Here is a 10,560-nt window from a genome sequence, read left to right as displayed (position 1 = left end):
TAAACTCGTTTGAGTTTTTTTCATCAAGTGACAATAAATGCAAAGTGGCAGACGAATTTGACTGAAACAAAATTTTTTACAAAAACAACAAATTGACCTGGTAATTAATGTCAATTGAAGGAGAACAAAACCGTCACAAATCATTACACTCTCCATTAGTGTTCTAATCACGCTTTTAACCCAAAATTAAACAAAAATTAAATCAACTCCTCTCGAGCCACTTCACTTTGCAGCACCTTCATTTAATCTTAATTAGAGTTTAGCAGCCCTGCCTGAGAGAAATTGCCACTGCTTGTGCCCAATGCCTCAGTCTTGTCTTAACGTGTTGTGGATTGTCCCCTATTAAAATAAACAATTGAATAAAACCCAAATAAATCTAATTTATTGGATTATTAAATACATATAAAAATATTATATATTTTCTTTAGTTTTCGCGTGTAATTCATGGTTCATGCCATGATTTTTTTTTAAAAAAATATTTATTTATTCGAAAAATGAATTTATAGCAAAATGAAACCTGGATTGCAAATCTTCCAATCGTCGGCCGCCGCGTGTTCGTTCGCGGGGCTCCGGGGGCTCAGGTGGCCGCCCAGCGTCGACGAGGAGGAGGTCCCTGTCGATCCGGGGCTCGGCGGCGTCGCCAGCTTCGGGTCCGACAGCTGGCGGTTGACGGCGAAGTAGAGGTTGAGCGCCGGCAGCGTCCCGCAGAGGTCCTGGCCGCCGCCCTCCTCGCTGAACCCGAACCCGAGGTCGATCGACCCCCGCAGCTCGTCCATGTCCTCGTCCGTCAGATTCCTCACCGGCTCGTTCACCTCCGCTGCAGTATCCCCCGCCGACTTCTTCCTCTGCAGGACCTGCTTCCGCCGCTTCTCCCACTTCGCCTCCATTCTCGTCTCCCTCATCGACGACTGCTTCGAAAGGATCTTCTTTTTCCCCGCATAAACACCTCCGCGGCCGCCGCCGCCTCCGTCGTCGGCCAAGTAATCAAGCCAAGTCGGCGGCCTCAGCTCCAGCTCCGCCACCTCCTCGTCCGTCTCCCCCTCCGACGAAGAAGACACCTCCAGCAGCTGATGCACCACTCTGCTTTCCTCCATTAATAATAATAATAATAAATAAATAAACTGTTTTTTTTTCGTTTCACAGTGCCCTCTCACCCTGTTTCAGAGATCGCCAGAGAAATAAACGCATCTCAGGCGGCCGTGGACCACGGCCACCGGCGGAAGAGGGCAGAATGGGAAGGGGAGCGGCCACTGCCACGACTGCTTCCCCTTCTTCGATCGCGCCTTAAAAACTGCATGCTTTCGAGGGGATCGAGTTATTTAAGGGGCGGCGAAAGAACGCCCACCGCAACTATTTATTTCGCAATCACTATTTTTGCATGGAATTGAGAAGGATTTGGGCGAAACCTGAAATCTAAATTAAGCAATTTTCTTCCAAAAATATCCAAAAGAAAACTATGAACGCAGATCATTCGTATAATTTGTTTTTCTTTCTAAACAAAAAAAAAAATTGAAGAATCCTTTGCCAAGTCGAGGCCGAGTTTGATGCTCGTGTTTGGAAATAGTTATCCATTGCCTGTTTAATAATATAACTTAAGTGAATGGCCAGAGTAGTTCTTACAATTGGATAATTATTTGATTGATCGACTCGATTGGATCATTTACCGAAAAAATATTTAGTTAAAATCAATATTTATTATATATATTTTTGAATGATACATGTATTTTTTTAAAAAAAAATTATGATAACATATTTCTAATTTTTTAATTTGAATATATGATTTTATTATTATTATAATTTTACTTTTATCTTGAAAATTATGAAGAAAATCAAGTGACATTGTTTATTTTTATTATCATCCCATATATGGTGGTGAGGAGATCATGAAGAACAAGACAGTGATAAAGAAAATAAAGGAATCATATGGCATTCCTTCCATTCACTTCAATCCATCTTATTTGCTTTGATGGAATAAAAAAAGGAAGAAATTAAATTCTGAATTTATTAGAGACTCAACTTTCTTTCTATGCACATGCTCATGCTCTTGATTTGAGTGAAAAATGGAAATAAATTGAAGTGATTGGATTGAATTAATTATATTCCTTCCTCTCTCCACTTTCTTCCAAATAAGTAGAAGAAATTTAGAAAATCATTTCTTTGCGCTTACATAAGAATACTGAAAATTAATTTTCAATAAGCTGATATATATGGAGTTTGTGTTGTTATATTATTACTATTATATTGCTATTTTCTTAGAGCATCTGCAATGCTAATATGTTATAATATTCATCATCTCATCAAAAGATATGGGACTCACTGTCACATATTCATTATAACAACATATCTCTTTCATTCACATCCCTTTTAATATTAATATGGACCCCACCATCCACTTATTCATCCCTTTTATTAATTTTTTAAATAATATTAAAAATTTTATAATTTAAAAAAGAAAAAGAAAATATTAAAAAAATTAAGAGAGAGGGTGTTCAAAGGTGTCCAAACCTTTGAACACCCTCTCTCCTCTCTCTTGTGAGTGGGTATTATAATGCCCACTCACAATGAAAATGTGGTGTTAAATGGGTGTTATAACACCCATTTAGATGCTCTTATTAAATTATATTATCACATCTCTGGTTTACATTAAAAAAAAATCATTTTTATTTTTAGTAGATAAGATGAAACAAACAATGCTGTGGTGATAAAGAGGATCCATCAAGTGCGAGTCAAAGCTAGTAGTCGGTGTGGAGGTCAATACTAGAGGATCAACAAGTTTATTAAATAATAGCTAAGGGGAGCCCTACATGAAGGGTCGATCGGGCATGATTCTTTCGACCGACAATGGATGTTAGAACCTTTGGCGGCCGACTAATGGTTTGTTTGGGAGGAGGTGAGGGAAGGGGAAGGAAGGGGAAATAAGGGGAAGGGAAACTTTGAATCTCGTTTGGGAAGGAGTGAGGAAAGAGAAGGAAAGGTAAGGAAGGGTAAGCTTTAACCTTCGTTACTCATAAAAAGAGAGATTTTCTTACACCCCGAATTTGAAAACAAAAGATTTTTTATTTCAATTTTATCCCTGTTTTTAATAGTTTAAGAAATGTTCCAATTTCTAATTTTGCTATGTCGTCGGAGTTCAATTTCCTCGCCTTCTTCACAGCTCGCTTGCTGCCAGATTATTAAAGGAGGGGATTCGACACGTCTTCTAACTGAATTGAAAGGAAAAACCATTTTTGTCGTCAAAATTTAAGAGGATATCTACTATTTTTTTAATTTTTCCATCAAAATTTAATAAGTTTTTAAAGAATAGGAATTCATCTCGTTATCAGCGTTATATTTCAAAATTTTTTATTTAAGGTTTCTAAAATCATTATTTTCGTTATTTCTCATTTAATTACTTGATTATCGGTAATTCATTGTTTTGTTATAAATAGTATAAAAAAATTAATTTTTTATTAAAAATAGCTAATTTAAATGGTAATATAAAAAATTAATTTTATTATAAAAAATTAATTTTATTATAAAAAATATCTAATTTATATTTATAAAATAAATATTAATATTATGAAAATTTTCTAATTTAAAAAGTAAGGGTATTTTTTGTAACTTTATCTATTTAACCTTCATTCCCCTTCCTTTCCTCCCAAACAAAGTAACACATGTTACGTTAATGAACCTTTTCTCCCTCCCAAACAAGGAGAAGTTAAATACTTTACTTCCCCTCACTTCCCCTCCCTTCCCCTTCCATTAATGAACCTTCCCTCACTCCATCCAAACATAGGGTAAAAGGGGAGGGGGGTGAATAACTTCCTGCAAAAAAACAAACAAAAATATCTTCCTCGAACTTATAACTTAATATAACACTTGCATAAAAGAATAATAAATAAATTAAAAGGAAATAGACACCGAGAAGTTATTTGGTTACAACCTGTTAGGACCAAAAATAGCTAGAGGGGGGGTGAATAGCTCGTCGCGTTCGCTCGGTACTCGGCGTTGCTTGGCGTTGCTTGTTTCTTCAAGAATATGCAGCGGAAAATACAGAAACAAATGCAACAACGCTAACACGATTGGTTTACTTGGTATCCACCTCACAAGAGGTGACTAATCCAAGGATCCACACCAACGCACACACCCTCCACTATGAATAACACTCCTTTATGGTAACTACCAAAGGCGGAGAAGCCCTACAACACTCTCAATACAAGAAGAAAAAAGGGAAATACAAGTTAAGCAAAAGCTTACAAGATGTGCCGTAAAAACCCTAACCCTAACTTCTTCCTCTTGCAATAGATCCGCCTCTTGACTTGGAAAGCCTCCAAGAACCTTCAAGAACTGGCGATCACGTGCTTGTAGAGAGCGTGGAGGAGCGGAATGAATCGAGAAGAGCTCGTAAGAGATACCAAGACCACGCGCGTCATGGCTTTAAACCCGGCGTGGATCCCGATCGATTCGAATGTTCGAATCGATCGGGAGGCTGGATCGATCCACGGATCGATCCGGAGCGCCTGGATCAGGCTGCTCGATCGATCCACGGATCGATCCAACACTTTTCGCGATCGATCGGCCGATCGATCGGGACCTCGATCGATCCACGGATCGATCCGTGCTTCCGCTGGGAAGAATCTAGATCGATCCACCGATCGATCCACGGCTGGATCGATCCACGGATCGATCCGACTTGGTTTTGCCCAAAACCAAGTTCCAAACCTCCCTAACCAACATCCGGTCAACCTTGACCGTTGGTACATCATGCCTCGCATCTGGTCACTCCCTTGACCTGCCAGGACTCCCCACCAAGTGTCCGGTCAATCCCTTTGACCCACTTGGACTTTTACTCGTCGTGCCAAGTATCCGGTCACTCCATTGACCTACTTGGACTTCCACCAGATGTCTGGTCAACCTTGACCCATCTGGACTTCCTTCCTTGCCAAGTATCCAGTCAATCCTTTGACCTACTTGGACTTCCCAGCACCAGATGTCCGATCATCCTTGATCCATCTGGATTTTCCCTTGCCTGGCTTCACTCACCAGGGCTTTCACCTAGCTTCACTCACTAGGGTTTTCCATCTGCCTAGCTTCACTCACTAGGACTTTCACCTGGCTTCACTCACCAGGGTTTCCATCTGCCTAGCTTCACTCACTAGGACTTTCACCTGGCTTCACTCACCAGGGCTTTCACCTAGCTTCACTCACTAGGGTTTTCCATCTGCCTAGCTTCACTCACTAGGACTTTCTTCTGCCTGGCTTCACTCACCAGGACTTTTCTTCTGCCTGGCTTCACTCACCAGGACTTTCATTTTGCCTAACATCCCAGTTAGGACTTCCCAGTCAAGTATCCAGTCAACCTTGACCTACTTGACTCTTCTTCAATCAATATCTTATTGTCAAACATCTAAACTCAAACCAAGACTCAGCTTGGTTACCCAGGTCAACCTTGACCTGAGGGATATTGCACAAACACAACCGAGGAGGTTGTTAATCCAAGGAAGTTAAAACGCACTAAAAAAAATCTCCTTCAGACGGAGAAGCCTCTTTACAGCAATGAACGCACAACAAGACGAAGCTAAAACAAGAAAGGAAAAGCGCATAAGTATTGTTTGGATATTTCTAGTTGTATTTTAACTTTGGGAGCAGAGTTGCTTATATAGCCTTGCTCAGGGTGTCTGTAAGGGTTTCAGGCGCATGGAGGGGGATAAAATTTTATCCCCTTTGCAATGGATCGTGGTCTCGGCGCCCGGACCAGGAAAGTCAACCAAGTTGACTTTTTTCAGTCTGGGCCTTCCGCTCCGGTTTCGCTTGTCTTGGTCCGAGTCTTTCGCTCTGGTTCTTCTTGCTTGGGTTATCTCACCCATCCAGAATAGGGCGCACCTAAATCCAACTTCTGGTCTTTTCGAGCAAGCTTCAACTCCAGCTTTTTGTCCCTCGTAATCGTCGCGTGCTTCCTTCTTGTCCATCATCGTACTCTTCCGCAGCTCTTCGTCCCTCGAACGCACTGAGCCCGTCGGCTCTCTCCCGTACTGATCTTCTCGCTAGCTGCGTCTTTTGCTCCTCGAGCAATCTTCCGCTCCGGTTTCTCGTCCCTCAGAAACACCGCACTCTTCATTCTTGTCCGTCGGTGTACTCTTTTGCAGCACCTCGCCCCTCAGACGCACCGAGCCCGTCGACTCTATTTGCCGTCCTTCTCGTTAACTGCGTCTTTTGCTCGACTCCCTGTGCTCTTAAGTTTCTGCACACTTAGACACAGGGTTAAACACAACAGGACTTAACTTAACTTGTTTGATCACATCAAAACTACCATGGGGTACCAATAATATTTCTCTTTTTGATATGAGCAATTCAAGTTAAGTTAGGTAAACTAACATAAAGTAAAAGAGTAAATTTGCAATTAAAGTTAAAAAATTTTAAAAGTTAAAACTACCTTCCCCTAGACTTAATCTTCTCTTCTCCCTCTTTGATCACATAAAAAATGGGGTACCAAAAGAAATCTAAGGATAATTTTTTCAAAAAAATAGGAAAGTTTTTAGTTAAAAAAAAAAAAAATCTGATTTTCAACATTTTGAAAAACTTATCAAGTTTTTGAAAATTTTGAAAATAATTTTGATAGCATTTAAAAAAATACAATAATTTTAGAAAAAAAATTTCTAAGTAAAAAATATTTTTGATATCACCAAAAAAAACATCAAAAATTTTCTAAGTTAAACAAATTTGTAAAAAACTAATTTTGTAGAAATAATATTAGTAAAGTAAAGCTAATACTTCCAAAAAAAAACTTTAAGTCTTTTTTTAAAAAAATTCTAAGTTAAAAACACCGAAAAAAATGTTTGAGTAACTATTTAAAGTATTATTTAATTACAATTAAATGCTTTATCAGTTAGTCAATTAAATATTTTATTTCATTAATTGACTTCCAGGTTGTAGTGAGACACTAGACATTCATGGTTATTGGAGCAATAACCACTTTCTAGACAAAGATTCTTAAGGAAATTCAAACATTTAATTTTCTTGTTGAAAGCCCCAAGTCTAATTAAAGTTCAATTTAGACAATACTTTGAACCCAATATAGGTTCCAGTCAACTGGGTTAATTAAAAATCTCTTAGGAATATATTTCTAAGAAATTTTCCTAATTTGTCCCTTGTGGTAATTAAAATACCAGTTCAAATTATTATATTTCCTAATATTTTGATTTTTAACATTTAAGCATGATTTTTCAAGTCTTGTACTTGTATTTTAAATTCATCATTTTCTAATTTTAATTTTTTTAAATCTTCTAATAGACAAGATTTGGCTAGAATTAACTTTAATTCTTTTTTTTTTTTTCTAGTTTGCAACCATCTTTAGATAATAATTTAACAAATTTAAATAACTTATCGGGAGGAATAGATCGTACCTGACTTACCTTGTCGATCTCGTTATCCGTAGCTCCCCTTGAACTGCTGCTCTCTTCCGATGTCGCTTTTCCTTCATCGATGCTCTCGATACTCATTTCGGACAAGCTTACTTTGTTTTCATCATCTTAATGACTTGCTATTAATGCAAGTCTAGCAACAACTTCAACTTCTGATTCGGACAATGTTTTGTCTCACGTCGCCTTTAGCGTCTTATACTTGTTAGATTTGAAGATCTTGAATTTTTCTATCTTGCTCTGTTATAATTTGATCTTTTACATCTATAATTCTGTCATTTTCATCAATTGTTTTGTCCTTGGAAGCTAATGAGGTTTCTGCATCACTGGCACATAATTGAATCTCAACAATTAACTCACTAATTCTGGCCTCTATCTGGGCAATGAGTCAGTCCTTGCCCTCAACCACAAACTCCAAATGAATAATTTCGGCCTCCTTTGCTTAACAATTTGTACAAGCCTCTTTCTCCTGCTCAGGCCATGCTTGGGGATTTTCCTGAGCGTAAGTTGCCTGTTCAGGAAATTACTTAGGAACTTGTTCAGGATGTCGCTTAGCAGTTGATTGTAAAAACCCCTCAGCAATTTGTTGATCTATATGCTCTACAACATCATCTAGGGAATCGTTTGAGAGCAGATGTGTCTCTAGGTCCGATGGACTTAAATCAATAATTATTTTGGCAGCAGTTAATTATGCGATCCTAGACTTTATTGTCTCCACACGGGAACCTGACCACTTCCATCTGCATATTCTTGTAAGGGCATGCTGTTTGTAAGAATCCATTATTCTGACATGTTCACAAATCCAGACCTGCAATACAATAAAACTGTTTAAATGAGATATTTTCTTCATAAATCTTATGAGACTATCATTATATTTAAGCACTTACAGCTAGAAGATGTGCGGACCCTTTGAGCATGGGAGCTTGATTTCTCGCAAGGCCCTCTGGTTTCGGCCTCTGGGAAAGCATCACACCAATGACCCCTAGCTGTGGGCTCATATAGTCATATACAGCCTTACACCAATTATACCAATCTAAATTAGTAAAATCATCTACACAATCTATTAGTGACAGTACTGGTAATCTAGATATATTGCTAGTAGTAGTAAATAAAACAGAAACAAAGAAATATAGTATTAAAAATTGGTAAAAGAGAGTATCAGATTCAGCAGATAAAGGTTGTTTGATGAGGCTGATCATCTTGCTCTCTAACTCCTTCTGTGTACACTTCACATTATTGAAGTATTGAAGAAACAGTGGGGTGGTGGCAACCTGCTACTGCAAATTTACTTCATCGCCTTGGTCTGGGAGTCCTAGAATCAGTGAAACATCATTTCTTATGAAGTTGATCTTCTTATTATGAAAGATGAAACATCTGGCTTCAACGTCCCAATTGTCATACATATTTTGTATAAGGTTTCAGATATTTACAATTTTAGGCATGGCTACTGCCCAAGCAAATGGACTTCCATTGATCATCTCCATCTGTCGGTCGCTTATGTGTAGTAATGATAAAAAACCCTTGAAGTGTGGATAATTACTTTTCCAATGCACTTTCTTACAGTATGTCGAAGAAGCAGCAGTTATCTGGCTCGCCATTTAATTCTGTCAAACAAACACATAAGATCTTAGTGAGTAGTTGCTGCTAAACATGAGTAGCTACTACACGTTGTAGAAATTAGGGTCAAGTAGCTGCTACAATAGCGAGAAGTCAATCCGGATTGTAGGGTTTAACCACGTTGTATCAATCATTAGGGTTTAACTACAGTAGCTGCTACAATAAAGATAAACTTTTTTTTTTAAACACACTATTCCCTCAACCATAATCTTAAACCCGAAAGCCCTAAAATCATTAAACTCCATTGTAGCAGCTAGGAGACGAACCAAAATCCTAAAAATTCAAACCTCTAAACAAACCGAGATGACTCAAAACTTTCATCCTTAACAGAATACTTACGATGGAGGCAAAGATTTGGATGAGAAACAAGTCGTCGCGGTGAGATTGATTAACGAAGACACCGTGTCGGTACCGATTTACTATGATTGAAAATCTTTCGAAGTGTTTGTCACACAGCGAGTTTAGGGTTTAAACCTTTGGCCAATGAGGGCAAAAATGTAATTGCACAATAATTGTAAAAAGGTAATTGGTAACAAAAGGTTATTTGGAGATCAGCAGTACCTACTACACGTCGTAGCAGCTATTCTAGAATAGCTGCTACAAAGTGTAGCAGCTAATCAGAAGTAACTACTACATAGTGTAGCAGCCACTCTTGACAAGCTGCTACACTATATAGTAGCCTCTGACGACTAGCTGCTTCAACGTGCTGTAGTTGCTTTCACAACATGTAGAACCTTATTTAATTGATCTAAATAAAAACTGAGATTGCTATGATCTATTTATTATTGGTTGAAAATGCAGAGAACATCTTGTTGAGCGTAAACGAAGAAATAACTGTTACACCTTGTAGCAGCTAACTTGTAATGTTAGTTGCTACAAGGTGTAACAGTTATTTGTCGAAGTAGCTGCTACAACGTGTAGCAGCAAAGCAAAGGCACTGTAGCAGCATAAATAATTTTAAATAATTTTTTAGCAAGTTAATATACAACTACAAAAATATTTTTAAGGTTAATATCTGCTAGAAAATATAGCTAGTAAAAAGTGGCTGCTACAAGGTGTAATAGTTAACTGTCAAAGTAGCTGCTACACGTTGTAGCAGCTACATGGAGAGTTAGCTACTACAAGGTGTAGCAGTTACAGTCGAAGTAGCTGCTATAAGTTATAGCAGCAATGGAAAGTCCAATTGGCTGCAGGCGTTTGTAGCAGACGTCGGCCTTGCACATCATAGCATAAATCCTTCCTTCCTTCTACGACACCCCTTCCAAGTTAGCTGCTACAACTTGTAGCAGCTACAAAGACAGTTTGCTGCGAAGTAGTTGCTACAATGTTTAGAAGCGAAGCAAAGACGCTGCATCAGTAAAAAATAATTTCAAATAATTTTTTACCAAGTTGATATACATGAACTTAAATATTTGTAGGGGTAGTATTTGTTAGAAAATTTATCTACCAAAAAAATGACTTACCAAGTGATTGCTTAACGTTTATAGCTGTTACAATGTGTAGCAGTCGACGCGCAGACGTGGCTGTAACCTGTAGGCGTTTGTAG

General features: G+C 38.3%; 1 protein-coding gene across 1 annotated transcript; it reads right to left on the bottom strand.

Annotated features, from left to right (window-relative positions):
- Window positions 1-259: 259 nt before the first annotated feature.
- Window positions 260-1,094, bottom strand: LOC121995128. The gene is made up of 2 exons (XM_042548952.1): window positions 518-1,094; window positions 260-339 (listed from the first exon to the last, which is right to left on the bottom strand). Exons 1-2 carry the CDS (start codon window positions 1,092-1,094, stop codon window positions 260-262), a joined length of 657 nt encoding a protein of 218 aa, XP_042404886.1.
- Between the last annotated feature and the right edge of the window lie 9,466 nt (window positions 1,095-10,560).

The sequence above is a fragment of the Zingiber officinale genome, chromosome 6A (assembly GCF_018446385.1).
Source record: "Zingiber officinale cultivar Zhangliang chromosome 6A, Zo_v1.1, whole genome shotgun sequence".
Taxonomy (NCBI): Eukaryota; Viridiplantae; Streptophyta; class Magnoliopsida; order Zingiberales; family Zingiberaceae; genus Zingiber; species Zingiber officinale.
This window is presented reverse-complemented; position numbering and strand designations above follow the sequence as displayed.

Bases quoted from the DNA above. Each gene is read 5' to 3' on its own strand.
- LOC121995128 (XM_042548952.1), bottom strand. From the start codon at position 1,094: ATGGAGGAAAGCAGAGTGGTGCATCAGCTGCTGGAGGTGTCTTCTTCG. The intron at 340-517 runs GTTTCATTTTGC...TTATTTTAATAG, and splicing joins TTGGAAGATTTGCAATCCAG to GGGACAATCCACAACACGTT.